This window comes from Anas platyrhynchos, chromosome Z (assembly GCF_047663525.1).
Source record: "Anas platyrhynchos isolate ZD024472 breed Pekin duck chromosome Z, IASCAAS_PekinDuck_T2T, whole genome shotgun sequence".
Classification (NCBI taxonomy): domain Eukaryota; kingdom Metazoa; phylum Chordata; class Aves; order Anseriformes; family Anatidae; genus Anas; species Anas platyrhynchos.
In genome coordinates, this window is record NC_092621.1 from 24,529,462 (window position 1) to 24,544,476 (window position 15,015).

Sequence of the window (15,015 nt, forward strand, 5' to 3'; positions counted from 1 at the left end):
ATTTCAAAGAATTGTAATTATTTCACAGCATGCTATATTTCGTACCATCTTTCAGACTTCCTTGTTCATATGTTAGAGTGAATGAGGAGAAGAAAGAGCATGGGAGTTAGCACAGACTGTGCAGCATAGGCACAGAGAGAGGGGACAGAATGGGACAGGAGTCCACAGGCTTGGTTTTGAACCTTTCCTGCCTAAAAACAGGCAATACTCTGCATCAGAATGTCTACTGTAGATTTTTTTAAATGCGTATTGCAAACAAAGGCTATAACTTTTGCTTGGAAAAGCAAACAGTGTTAGAACTGGCCAGAGCTGGTTAAGCTAGCAGGCCTTGCAGCTGTCTTGTCCCATATCAGCAAAACCTTGCTTTTTGTTCACCTGTGACAGAAGGTGAATTTCATAAAATGAAAATATGAGCAGATAACTAAATCATTTGCTTCTGGCTTCCCGTGTCTTATGTCTGTTAAGTACTGCACAGTATCTGACTTCAAGCTGAAGCACTTCAGTTGGTCGAAACTTCAGATCCTTGAAATTCTCACAATGTGGCGATGTTTCTGACCCAGGTAAAGGTATTGTTTCCTTAACCTTTTAGGTTTAATGAAATGTTCTAGCCCATTTTTCTCCCCTCAACTCCTGACAAATTGCTGCTATTACTTGTGATGATATGCTGGCTCAGAAGTGGTCAAAGATCCAATACTGAAAGCTGATCGTTAAATGGGAACAAAACAGTTTAGAAAATAGCTTGAAGGCACTTCTCTCTGCAGAATTATGTAGTCATAAAGCATATTGTATAAAGTAAGTCACTGAATGCTACAAGTAAATAGGCATATATCGTATTAACTTATGTCAGAATACTGAAAAATAAGCTTTTAAGAGCAACTTCCTAAACTTTGACTGAGTAAGCCTGGCTTAAACCCAAAACCTAACAGCAAAAGCAAGTTTAAGAATGCAAGTGTAAAACTAGATAAATAACTGGTGGCATGGAAGATTTTGATCTGTTTGCTAAATTGTAACTTTTTTCTTACTATTTCAAACTCATTTTATGATAAAGTTCTTACTACATGCATAAAATATAGAAAGCAAAATCCTGGGACTTACTCATTTCACAAGTATACTGAGTATGTTTCAAGTACTTTATAATCTTCATTCTTATTTCAAGATGTCAATTGTCACAGTCATTTTCTGTCCGGAAAAAGATTTTATTTTAGAGCAGTTTCCCATACAACAATAAGCCAATGTTATGTGATACTATCCCCATAAGCTACTGCACACAGTATTTATCATACTTCAGGAATTCACACAGCATTTTTAAAATTATGGAAAATTCTGTATTTTTCTCTTGCTCTACTGTTTTTACAGAGCCTGTTGATACAGACTCATGAGAAACCATTGGTCATGTTTGGATGCCATAGTTGACAAATTAGTTTTGACTGTAGCTGCACTGTTAATCTCTTTTCTTACTTCTTTTCAGGGATCCCTCATGAAGCTGCTTAGAGAAACAAAAGCTTGCTGCAGTTTTACGAACAAGCCAGGGAGTTTTTTTTTTTAAGACTGTAGTAGGGCATTGGGAGAAAGCTGTAGTTTTGGTATGCTGTCATTTTGAAAAAGCAGAGAAGTCTTTGTCTTAACCTAAATCTGAGGATAACCAGCAAACGTGTGAGAGTTCTTGTAGAAGATTCACGCTTTCTGATACAAAGAGAAATTGGCATGGATGACAGGTAGTACAGTGGCCCAGAGCTTAGTGCAGAATTACTGCCTGTGAAGCTGTGTGTAATGCCTACCAAGAGAGCTTGCAGTCCTCAGGACTGCCAGAGCATGTGTGCAAGCTGCCACATGGCATAGTCTTCTGTATGCATCACTGCAATGTGCTGAGGGCGGTACACTTTTTGTCCAAGCTTTGTTGTGGGTAGGAAACTTGGTGCATGGCTGTACCCCTCCACTTCTGAGCACAGGGATGTTGTCCTATTTTATTTGAATATTTGTAGCATCGTCTCCCTCAGAACCTCTGAAACAAATCTGAGGGGTGAGATCCTGCTTTATGGGTAACTTGCAGATGTGTTGAAAAGGAACTCCAGGCATTTATTATTGGATTCATCTTGAAGTCTTGTATATGAACTCCACGTTACTCAAAAACAGTCTTGATAAATATGGTTCTCTAATGTGCGTTAAGTTTTCAAGATCCATATTTGGGAAAACAGAAATGGTTCAGATGATGGATGTAACCATTCATTCTCATGGACTTTCTGTTACTTGGGTATTTTAAAGCTATCTTAGCTGAGCTGAGTAGAAGGACCCCATCATAATGGACCTGTTTGTTCTTTCCTTTTGGTCTTACTGCTTTTTTTTTTTTTCCTCTAGTCCTTCATCTCTGTTCTCGTGTCTCTACAGGGCAATCCCTGACTACCTCCCATGTAGTGTGGCACCCCTACTACTAAAGCACTGGCAATTTAGCTCAGTGTGAGGTAGAGGGAGGTTTTTTGTTTGTCTTTTTGTTTGTTTGTTTTATACACACTGGAAGGGAAGGCAGCTAGGACATCAGCTAATGCTGTAGAAGTTCACACCTATTTTTTCAGTGGCCTTATAGTTTTTAGAGTAGTTAAAACAGAATCCCAAGATTGAGAAGATGTAGATACTTCAGCAGTGAAAATAACTTGGAAGTCATGTTCATTCAACTGTTAGGACACAGGTTTGTCTCCTAAACCTGACTAAGGACAGGGCACATACTAACAAATCGATTTGTGTATCAGTGACAGGAAAAAAAAGAAAGGTGTGATGCTACCTCTTTAAGTGGTGCTTATCATCCTTCTTTAGTCCTCACATTGCCAGTTAAGTCCAGGAGCACTTACCACTTGCTGCTTTTCAGTCTGCTTGACTATTGTAATGTTGCAGTGTAAGCAAATTAACAGCAGCATAGTGGCTTATAATGTTTTTGCCATGCCTGAGCGAACATTTCTAATAGTTGATCTGTGTTACTATGACAGTTTGCTAGTCTGTTTTCTTATTAGGATATTTCTGGAAAAATGAATGACTTCTCATTGTAATTAGTGATGAGCTCTTGCCTTAGTTCTTGTTAGTGCCTTTCTTAAGTACTAAATACCTCATGGTCATGAAAGAATGATATGAGAAAGCTGAAAGAAAGAGAGGGAAGAGTAAGAAAGTTACAGTTTCCACAGAATTATTTTTACTTAAAGTTGTTTTTTCTCTTGTAGCTTTTATTGGCAAAGGTACATTTATATGTGTTTATGCACACTGTGTGTGTCTGAGCTCTTAGCAAGAGAAAAAGGAAGCTGTTCTCCTGTTTAATACAACTAGTAGTACTTCAGCTGAGTTAATTTAAACTTCCATACTGGGTGAGCATCATGTCCTGCGAGGATAATGGAATAACAAAAAGTCTCAGAGTAAAGATTGGTTAGCTGAAGTTGTAAATATTGTATGTTTTACATACTACCTTATGTTTGCATCTGAATGTTTTAGCAAATCTAAAATTGCTGTATCGTGTGTTGCCAAATGAAAGTACAAGTGATGTAATTGTACTGCAGCTTTGGAGGTCAATAGCGGCAAATTAGTGACTGATTCTATAACACTCTTTATCCTGTAGACGTAAGGTAACTCACATTTGTGTGAAGAAATAATCAGTATAAATGTTCGTCATCAAGTTATCCACACATCTATGATTTAGGTTCAGTTCTTTTTTTGTCTTTTTAGTTAATGTGGTTAGGGCCATTATTTTCTCTTTCCAGTGTCAGCCTTCATCCAAATAATTCTGGATGGCTTCTAAGACTTTTTTTTAATGGTCTCAGTGTTAAAGAACTGGTTGCATTATGGTAATATGCATTACATTGCATTTGGGTATGCTCAGCTGGGAAATAAATGGAAGATATTTTCATCTAATATTGAAAATGAGAACAAAATTTTAAATATGAGGAAGTAATTATAGACATTCAAAGGAGCTATAAGAATTAGTTTAAAGATTATGCAAAACAAAAGGGCTATAAAAGTCACTTTTGCATAACTTTTCTGTTTGTGCAAGGGACTGGGGCCAGGAAAACAGACAGCCAACCTCAGATAACTGGGTGGTATAGGAGAACGTTAATGATACTGAGTGTATGAAGGACTAGCAAATGCATTGATATCCCTTGGCTGTATACCTTCTTCTTTACCTCTCACTGAAACAATACTGTCTTTGGTTTGTTCCATATTCCTCCTATAGTTCTTTGAACACCCAGTGTAGGAGAACACGTTCTGGCAGATGGGCTTCAAGAAACCTTAACTTCACAGCGGAAGAATACAAATCTGCTACTGAAAGCAGCTGGCCCTGAGTGCTGTCACTGCCAAGAATTAGAAATCTTACTAAGAGTTCACATGTACTTGTTTATAATGAGGCCAGATTGAAACCCTTTGACTGTGATTACCCCATGTCCTAATTTCTTCTTTTGCTTTTATTTTTGGCAGAAAAATGTATTAAGAGTTTGCCTCTTACTTAAAGGGAGATGATGGCAGGGACAAAAGACATGTTTATTCATGTCCTAGAAATGGGAGAAAGCAAAATAAATAAATAAATAAACCTACAGTTATACCCAACTTCAAATTTCAGTAGTTCATGTCTTTGGGAGTTGATGGAAACATTCCCTGAAGTATACAGAAATCTATTTATCAATTAAGTGGAGTTAAATTCAAAGTAACAACCATCTTAGTAATACTAAAATATTTATAGATTTCTGTGCAATACTGCCTAGAATCAAAGAACAATTTCTAGTGGAAAGGACCTTAAAGATAACCCAGTTCCAACCCCTTTGCAATGGTCAGGGATGTGTCTCACTAGATCAGGTTGCTCAAAGCCCCATCCAGTCTGGCCTTGAGCACTTCCAGATGGGGTATCCACAGCTTCTCCATACAACCTGTTCCAGTGCTTCATCACCCACTGAGTGAAGAATTTCTTCCTTATATCTAACTTAAATCTTGCCTCTTTTAGTTTAAAATCACTACTCCTTGTCCTATCACTACAGGCCCTTGTCAAAATTCTGTCTTTCTTACAATACTCCTTTAATTATGAAAAGACCACAATGAGGTCTGCCTGTAGCCTTCATTTCTCCAGTCTGAACAACCCCAGCTCCCCTCAACCTGTCCTCACAGGACAGGTGCTCCAGCCCTCTGATCATCTTTGTGGCCCTTCTGTGGACCCACTCCAACAGCTCCGTGTCCGTCTTGTGCTGGGGACCCCAGACCTGGATGCAGGACTCCAGGTGGGGTCTCATGAGAGCAAAGCAGAGGGGCAGAGTGATTTTCCTTTACCCTGCTGGCCATGCTGCTTTTGATGTTCCTCAGTATATGGTTGGCTTTCTGGGCTGCAAGCTCATGTGGCTGGCCGATGTTGAGCTCTTCATTTGCTGTCGTTCCCAGGTTCCTCCCCATGTGGTTGCTTTCCATCCATTTATCCTCTGGTCTGTACTAATTTTTGGGATTGCCCTGATCAAAGTTGTGGGCCTTCATGATTTGGTAAACTCTGTGAGGTTCATCTGGGCCCACTTCTCAAGCCTGTCCAGGTCACTCTGGATAGTATCCTTTCCTTCTGTCATGTCAACTGCACTGTTCAGCTTGGTGTTGCCTGAAAACTTGCAGAGGACGTGCTCAATCCCACTGTTTTGTGTCATTGGTAGTGGATTATATTAAATAGTACTGGTCATAAGATGGACCCATGAGAGACATGACTTGTTGCTGATTTCCACGTGGACACTGAGCTGTTGACCACAGTGGTCTGGCTGCAGCCATTCAGCCAGTTCCTTATCCACCGAGTAGTGCTGCCTTCAAATCTTCAATTTAAAGAGAAGGATTTCATGGGTGACCATGTCAAAGGCCTTGCAGAACTCTGGGTAGATGACTTTGGTTGGTCTTCCCTTGTCAACTGACTTATCTGACTGCCAGGATTTTTCAAATATGCTGGAGAGAGGCATGGCAACTCTGTCACCTCCCTCAGGACTCTGAGATGCATGTCATCAGACCCCCTAGGCTTGTGCCTGTTCAATTTCATCAGGTGGTCAAGAGGTAGTCTTCCTTTTCTGGCTAATGTGCCCATAGAATCCCTTCTTAGGATTCTCTGCATCCCTTGCCATGTTCAACTCCAGCTGTGCCTTGGCTTTCTTTATCTCTTCCTTACCAGCCTGGGCAGCATCCCGATGGTACTCCTAGGCCACATATCTTGATAGTGATCATGAAGAAAAGTATGTTTAACGTTTGAAAGTAACTTTTCAGTTACATAATTTTATTTGCTAAACAGTTAACTTTGAACAATGTTTGTTACACATACTTAGTGTTTCTGTGAAAACATTGAGGTGTAAAGTTTTTAAAGAGTGAGGGTTTCAGAAAAATTATAATGTTCCTGATCCTAGTTAATGTCAGTTTTAGAGCAATCACCTTGAATTAGCCATTTCAGTTTCAGATTATGGCCATAAGATGTATTTGAAAAACCAGAGTATTAAAAGACTTGAGAAGATAAGCACTCAGTTTCACACTTTCTGCAGTGTGCAGTGAAATGAGATGAAGTTTTACACGTGTATCAGTGGCAGCTTAGTGGGATAGGTGGAAGGTGATAGGAGGGGAAGGAAGTGGATGGGACAGGGCCGAATGTATGTTTAGAGGTGTCTTTATCTGACTGTACAGCTAGGTGTCCATTTTCCCTGCAGAAGGCTTACATTTTGCTTGTGTATGTATGTTAATGCTCTTTATTTGCTGTTTGCAGCAACAAAAAAAGTTATTGGGGAAAAATACTGAGCAAAGTGAAACACAAATATCTCAGTCGGCACAACTGTTAGATAATGTTATTGCATATAAGTTACTTCCCTATCAAATTAATGACTTTTACTTTCTGTTCTTCAGGGAACAACCCATCTTCAGCACCCGAGCTCATGTCTTCCAGATTGACCCAAACACTAAGAAGAACTGGGTTCCCACCAGCAAGCATGCTGTTACTGTGTCCTACTTCTATGACAGCACAAGAAATGTCTACAGGATAATCAGTTTGGATGGCTCCAAGGTAGATTTTATTTTGGAGAACTTGCATGCTGATTGATTTTTGTAATTTTCTAGTCTGACATCCTTCATGTATCTTCCTAGATAATTCTAGCATTAGTGATGTGCTAAAATTGTTATATTGTTTCACTAGATGTTTTCAGTGTTCACCAAAAAAGTGTTTTACTTGTGTTCGTATTTATTTTGATAAAGCTGTTGCTGAAGTTAACGATGACCTGCTACTTAGTTAATATTGAGCTGTCTAAAAAAAACATTCCCCATGAGGTGTAGTAAAAAGCACAGGGTGTTACAATAAGCTCTTTCTATTTCGCTGTCAATATCATTGGCTTCAGCATTATGAAAGAGATCTGTTCAGTGCCTGTAATCTCTTAGTAGATACTTCTTTGTTACCTAGTCTTCAATTTTTAGAAGTATAGAATGTGACTTTCCATAGTAAGCTTTTATAAAAACTCGTTTGGGTTGGCTTTTAGGTGGGGGTTATCTTTTTTTTTAAGTTAGGAAAAATAATGTGTTGAGCTGCTGTTGTAAGAAATATTAATGTAATAATTTAGAGGACTTGGGGAAAAAGCTTGACTGTTGCATAGGTTCTACCCAAGTGGGTATAAGAACAGTAGCTTTACAAGCACTATGTCAGAAGCTTCAGCAATAAGATCACTAGATATACAAAGTGTAATGGAAAGCTGTAATTCTTTCAAGGTACATCACTTACAGCTTCTGGGGATGTGTCAATTCATGATGGTTGGAACTAAAACACTGGTAAAGCATAGTAGTATTCACAGAGATTTCTTGGCTATTTGTTGAAAGCTGAACAGCATTACTCTGCATTTTTAAGAATATCTAGAGTATTTCTATTTTAGTTGAGGAAAGAATTTCTATCATACAGAAGTTTGTAGGAGTTTTTTGTCAAAGATCACTTATGAATACCTCTTTTGGTGACTGAGACTGCCATAAAAGTTTAGCAAAATGTCTCAGAGTTTAATTCATACTTTTTCTTCCTTTCCCAGCCTTCTTTCCAATGATTATTCATTCTGTCAGATAATTAAAAATACCTTTTGTGTGACCATTTAGAAAATAGTTTTGGACTGGGGCTAGATGCTGTATGAAATGGAGGCTGCTAGTTGTAATCTGAAGCACCTAAGCTGATCTGCACAGTTTACAAAACCCTTCTGATATCCACTGGAGTCCCTTTGCCTTTGTCTAAAGCCACACTTCTTGCAACATGACTGCTGAGTTTTTGTTTACTTGCTCTTTTTGTACTGCAGCATTTCCTTTATACGTACAGTACTATTGGCAAAGTGTATTGATAATGCGGTCTGTCACTTAATTTACTCTCTGATCGCTGCATTGTTAATAATGTTTTCATCCTAAGTGTTATGTATCTGACTAAAATCGAGGATCACAATCATGATTCAGACCCATTGTTTTAGCTATCACAACACTGCTCTGAAACATACACAGATGAATAGCAGGGGCACCTGTGGAAGAACTTTTAAGAGGTTTGCAGCACAATTCCCAGTGATTTTTTTAATTTCTAATTATGGTCTTATATTTTTAATATGTGTATATCTGTGCATATAAAATGTATGTATGAAGAGCTAAATATAAATATAAAGCATTCGTGATTGTGATATATAGCATACATGTAGTTGTATGGCAGTAACACTACAAGTTTCTGAGCCTATAATGCCTTATATTGTCGGTCACACAAGTGTGAAACTGGCAAAGGATTAAGAAAATGTAAATTAATTCTCCATCTTTGATTTTTGAATTGAAATTGTATAAAGATTTTTTTCTTAATTTACATTGAAAATGTCTCAAACTTACATGTTGTCAGCTGCCAGAAACACTTGTCAAACTATGTTGGTTTTGCAGCGCTCATCCCTCAAGGGGATTAAATAGATTATCCAACATGATTTTCTTGGAAGACATAGTACTGTCGAGGTTTATAGCACCTTATGGGTTTGTATGTTGGAGAGAATGAAGTACATGTGGTTGCTCAGCTCCAGTGGGTTAGGTGCTGAGCAGTTATTCAACAAGTGATAGCAACTGAAATGCATGTCCATCTAGACTGTAGAAAGGAAAGTTTGCAAGAGAAAGATACTTGATTTGAGTGATAATCCTACTTCTGCCATCCCTGTCTCTTTCTGCTCTTTAGGTCCTTCCTCTTCCCTTAGGGTAACTGAAAGAGCATTAGCAAAACTTCACCCTCTGCAAAACCCTCTGCAGCTCTTAAGGAGCATAAGCATTTTTAAGAATATCTAGAGTTATATCTCAGACTGCTTATCCTGCCAGAAGCTGGATGTTTCAAATCAGAGTGCAGAGATACCTTCTCTGAGAACTATTTTCCATACCTGTTTTTAATTGACTTTGTTTTTCTGAATTACTAACTGGGACGATTCTTTGATTGTGTTCTCAGAGTACCTTGAAACAAGGAAGTTTTGGTGCTGCTTTGAAGGGAAAAAATACATGAGGCACATAATTTCCTTATTTTTTCTCAGTTTCAGTAGGTTTGCTGGATAAAACTTAACTTCTGTACTGACTGACAGAACATGATTAAATATTTCTGCTTGAAAACATGATGTTTGTAAGACGTGATCTTTACTCACCTCTGAGAAATTCTACCATACATCTCAGATATCCACTTGAATTTGCTTGTGGAGATCCTTGGTGTGTTTTGTGAGAGGATTTTTTTTCCTTATTCCATATCAATTGCTATGTGAGCCAGATTCAACTGAGATAGGTCCTACAGAAACAAGTTCTATTTATTTTTTTCACAGATACAGTAAATAAATGTATCATATAAACTGGGTGAAGCAGCAGCCAAGCATAACTCACCCAAACAACTTTATTCCTTCTCAAAATTGTGTGAAATCAATCATTTTTAGCTTGTAAATTAATGCTTATGTAAAACAAAGCATAGCTGGGCAAATAATTGGGTTAATGCTTCCTGTGGATGCTAGTATTTAGGTAGACTTAACTGTTCCTTTATGAGTCCTTTGAGGAGTAATTCCACAGGATGTTTTATTATTCAGTCTACATAGGTTATGCACTTTTAAAGCCTGTTCACTGATGTCCTGCTTCTGTGTAATCTTGTTTTCTGGAGATACTGTCTTCTCTTAAAATACCTCATACAAGAAATAATGCATCTCCCTCTGACTTGCCTCTGGTAAGCACTCTAGTACCATAGTGTTCAGTAAACAGGCCATGTTTTATAGTTGCATTCAGTATCTGTATCTCTGACACTGATGTCAGGGATATCCTGATGCAAGTAATCTGATAGAATTTAAGGCTGATTTGTGTGACCTCAAGTAAATGTCTTTTATGCAACCTTTTCCTCATACAATCAAAGAATCAAGAAGAAGCCTGAAAAATGAAATCTCTTATGCAACACAACATGACAACATCGAGAAGCTGTTGCTAAGGCTTTCAGATCTCATTAATTATATAGTCACTTCATATCTTCCTGTGTCTTAGTGTTTTGTTTTTCTTTTTTTCTCGTAGGTTGTAGAAGGATGCCTCCATTATTTCTCCAGTAACAATGCAGAGATTATTCCCATAACCCCTCTGTCTTTTCCATTCAGTCTCTTGCAGTCACTAAGAAAGGAAAATGAGTGGTTCCTACAGAACTAGTTAACATTGTGATACTGTTTTCACAGATGCAAAATTAGAAAAAATACAGTAATTTGTGCTAATCTAAAACAAAAGATGACTCTGTAAAATAGTAGTCCATAGATTCTATAAGCTATGCATGTGATATTTCTGAGTCAAGTTGGCCTTCAGTGTTATTGCAATAAGTGATCTTTACATTTTAGAGACTTTAAAATAAGCTAAAGTCAGATTAAATTGATAATCTCTCTAATGATAAATTCAGGTTTAAAGTAAGACCTATTAGCCTAGGTCTTCAGTGATGGTTTTGAAGAACTTCAAAGGTGCTTTGTGTTTTAACTATTATTGGCATCATCTTTAGCACAAGATAAAATCATACTTGACTGCCGCCGCTGCTGCTGTTTTTCTTGCAGGTGTTGGGTTTGCTGTCAGTAAAATGAACAGCTTAGTTAGACACATGCCCTATTTTCTCATAGCTAAACTCATTTGAAAGGAAAACATGAAAGCTATTTTGTTATTCCAACCAAATCTAAAGATAACAAAATCAGTTTTCTTCAAAAGCTAAATGTCTGCCTGTCAGATTGACTCTGTTCTGTTTTAAGATATCCTTGTACATTTAGACTAACAACATTCTTAAAAGATTGATGAAATATTTGACATTTGTTATATTGGTGACTGTACAGTGAAATCTCATGGCATAGAGGAGAGCAGTTAAAAACAGTACCTATTTAAGTAGACAAGACAGGTTTGATTATAAATGATAATTTAAAAATTGAGTTTTTTTTAAGCTGAAGGTTTGAGGGAGTCAAATCTAGTATTTCCAGAAGAGGCTAACAAAGGCTGTATCTGTAGAACGCTCTAGCATGCACACTTCAGGCGTAATTCATTTAGCATAAGAGATTGAGCACAACAATGCTTTTAATTCAGAAAGAACTGAAAGCCTTGATTTTCTTTTAAATTTGGTGTTTCTAATGAAAGGATTTGTCTTTATATCAGTGGGATCTGAGTGTAATCTTCCCAGCGATAAACTTGCTATCTGCAGACTAATGCTGTCTGCTGGAGTGGAGCGTCCTTATTTTTCTCTGTTGGAAGACAAAGGGCAGAATAACAGCAACTCCTTCTCAGTGCAGTTATTTTTTCTGAAGTTTTTCTTCCTACCAAAAGGAAGGAGGCAAGTTAGGTAACCCAACCTAGATGCAGACTGCTGTCAGAACCAATATCACATCCTGGTCTATGCAGCCTGTTCCTGGATTTTCTTCTGTGTAGCCAACCCTGTGGTCAGCTGAAGCAGTGAGCAGCATCAGCTGAAAACTGGTTGGTTCTTCCAAGGTTTTCCATTAGGTTAGTTTGCAGTCACTATATCAGATTCCAGTCCTCAGGCTTTCAACCTGCCTGTTGCTTGCAGGTTCTTGTGAGTTTACTCACATTGCTCTTCTCTACCACTTCATCTGATAATCAGCATATATGCTTGGAAGCTCTTTGTAGGCTTTGCTAGCACTTCAGCTGATAATTTTTCAGGGTTGGCCTGTAGAATTCAGACAAAATTTGATGTGGATGGTGGCTGTTCACCTGGGTCCACTTTTCAAGCTTGTCCAGGTCCCTTTGGATTTTATCCCTTCTTCTTGTTGTATGGACTGCAACACTCAGCTTGGTGTTGCCTGAAAACTTGCTGAGGATGTACTTGATCCCACTGTAAGTGTCATTGGTGAAGACAGTAAACAGCACATGTGCCAAGACAGATTCCTGAGAGACACGACTTGTCACTGATTTCCACGTGGACATTGAGCTGTTGACCACAATTGTCTGGCTGTGACCATCCAGCCAGTTCCTTATCCACCGAGTAGTGCTGCCTTCAAGCCCTTCTTTCTTCAATTTAAAGAGAAGGATTTCATGGGTGACCATGTCAAAGGCCTTGCAGAAGTCTGGGTAGATGACTTTGGTTGGTCTTCCCTTGTCAACTGCTGCAGTCACTCCATCCCAGAAGGCCACCACATTGGTTGGGCACAATTTACCCTTGGTGAAGCTGTGCTGGATGTCTTGGAGCAGCTCCTTGTCCTGCGTGTGCCTGAACATTGCTTCCAGGAGGCTCTGTTCCATGTTCTTTCCAGGCACAGAGGTGAGGCAGACTAGTCATTACTACAGCAGCTCTTCCTTCTACCTGTTTTAAATACAGGAGTGATATTTCCCTTTTTCCAGTCACTGGGACTTATCTGACTGCCAGGACTTTTCAAATGTGCAGGAGAGAGGCAGTTCCCTTAGGACCCTGCGATACATGTCATCAAGCCCCATAGACTTGTACCTGGTCTGCTTCATCAGGTGGTTTCGAACCTGCTTTTTGCTAACATAAAGAAAGATTTTCTTCTATATTGTTTTCTGCTCACAGTATATATAATTTTCCATGAAGTTTTAAGGATGTTCTTTATAAAAAAAATTTCTCTCATGTCATTATTAAAAAGCACATGCTGACCTATGCTTTTATGAAAAGGGATGTTATTTGTTTCACAAATATAGTTGAAACTTTTGATAGTGCCAGATGCATAGAAAGCATACGTCCATTTCACTTTAATATGCATGTCTTTGGCTTTATGACTAGTCTTTCTTATTTACATTGGTTATAAACTGTGGTAACTGTCAGTACTTTAGTTAAATTGAACTCATTGGTGTCATTATAAGACTATCCAGGCATACTTTCAAGTCAACTGTTCAAATAGTTCCATATAACAGATTTCAAATGTTAGACGAAGTTTATTGTGATGGAAATACTGTTGAAATCGATGGTTAAACTTCAGCTGGCTTTAGTGGAAACAGCATATCATCTAAAAGTTGTATTTTTCTTTACACGAGAATAAATTTTATGTTGGAACATGTGTGTGTCTTCCATCCTGTACATAAGAACGAGAGGAGAAAAATATGAAGTAGTAGCTCTTCTTCTGTAGTTGTATGACCCTGTCATGGTTAGCCATGTTTGTGTGTGTGTGTGCAGAGAAGAAACAGGTTCTTACAATACAAAAGCTTAAAAAGAAATTGTGCTTCTTGATTAACTGCATGTTTACTGGTGAGAGTTGTATTTGCAATAGTGGGGATTACAACAGATGAACTTCAGAGGCCTTACCTTAGGGAACAAGGACACACACCAGTGAGACAAAACAAAAAAAGAAAACAAAAACTTTGCTAGTTCTTTTCTTCAGATCGCCTTAGCCTATGTGGATGCTTTAATGGGCTCTTTTTAGACTTATTAAATCACTACTTGTAGTTGCAAACAAGTACCCCCCCAGCTTTTGCTCGTCTTTTTCAGAAAGTATGCCAATATGTTTTCATAGTTTTAGCTGTGATTGAATTAGAAGACAGTTCCCTAGTTGCTAGTTTGTTTCATTCAATGTACACAGAAAATTGACTACAGTGTTGGTAGTTTCAGTTACAAGTAGTCTTCAAAAAAAAAAAAAAAAACCAACTGAAGCAAACAAAAGGAAAACACTTTTTTTAAACTTTTACTTTTTTTTCAGGCAATAATAAATAGCACTATCACCCCCAACATGACATTTACTAAAACATCCCAGAAGTTTGGCCAATGGGCAGACAGCAGAGCGAATACAGTCTATGGCTTGGGATTTTCATCTGAGCATCATCTGTCAAAAGTAAGTGTGACCAATGGAAACTATTTGCCCAATCAAACAGCTTAAAAATATTTGTTTCCTTCTCGTTGTATCTTGACTAACTGTTGTTATTTACAAATAATTTACAAAATCTGTATCTGTGCTTATAATGTAAAAGACAAGACGGGTCATGATGGCAATATGTTTTTAACACTTTGATACCTGTGAATTTTTTAACTGATTGAGAAAAGGAAGGAGATTAAAGCTATCACACTGTATGCTGTCTGTGACTTCTAATTATTAGTTAGATTTCTCAATTTTAAAGTTTTTCTTCTGTTACAGTTTTTCATGACAGAGTTTAAAGGAGTAGACAATTTAGTGTTTCTTCTATATTGAGATAGTCCAGGAAAAAAAAGTTGTTGATAATCTTCAGATGCACTTTTGTCTTTGAAGCCACATTTGTCTTTTCTGTTATGTAGTGCATCTTGTTGCCAATATTTCAACATCTGTAGGCTTAAGGTAAAGCTAGTGGGAAAACTATTCCATGTAAAATAAAAATACAGTTTCTTGTTGGAATACAAATTTCTTGTTGAAATATTTAGTAAAGAAGCTGAGCCCATTATGGCTTTTCTTTATCTGGTCTAGTTATGCAGGAGAGTAGTCAGCCTTAATCCAAGGAAAGCAGTAACCCCCTTTGAGTTTTTCTCAAAGTGGTGGTATAGTTCCTGTGAGTGCTAATTCTACAATACCTCTTGCTATTGATACCTACTTTAGTAGGTAAGTCCATGAACAT

The 15,015-nt window shown here is 37.9% G+C and overlaps 1 protein-coding gene across 2 annotated transcripts in view; it reads left to right on the forward strand.

The window, feature by feature from the left end:
* Positions 1–15,015, forward strand: part of HOMER1 (homer scaffold protein 1) — an 87,944-nt gene that overhangs the window by 14,973 nt on the left and 57,956 nt on the right. For both annotated transcript variants that reach the window (XM_072030717.1, XM_038169759.2), the window contains exons 2-3: positions 6,871–7,027; positions 14,133–14,264. In XM_072030717.1, coding sequence (XP_071886818.1) covers positions 6,871–7,027; positions 14,133–14,264 — 289 coding nt within the window. The remainder of the gene's footprint in view (positions 1–6,870; positions 7,028–14,132; positions 14,265–15,015) is intronic.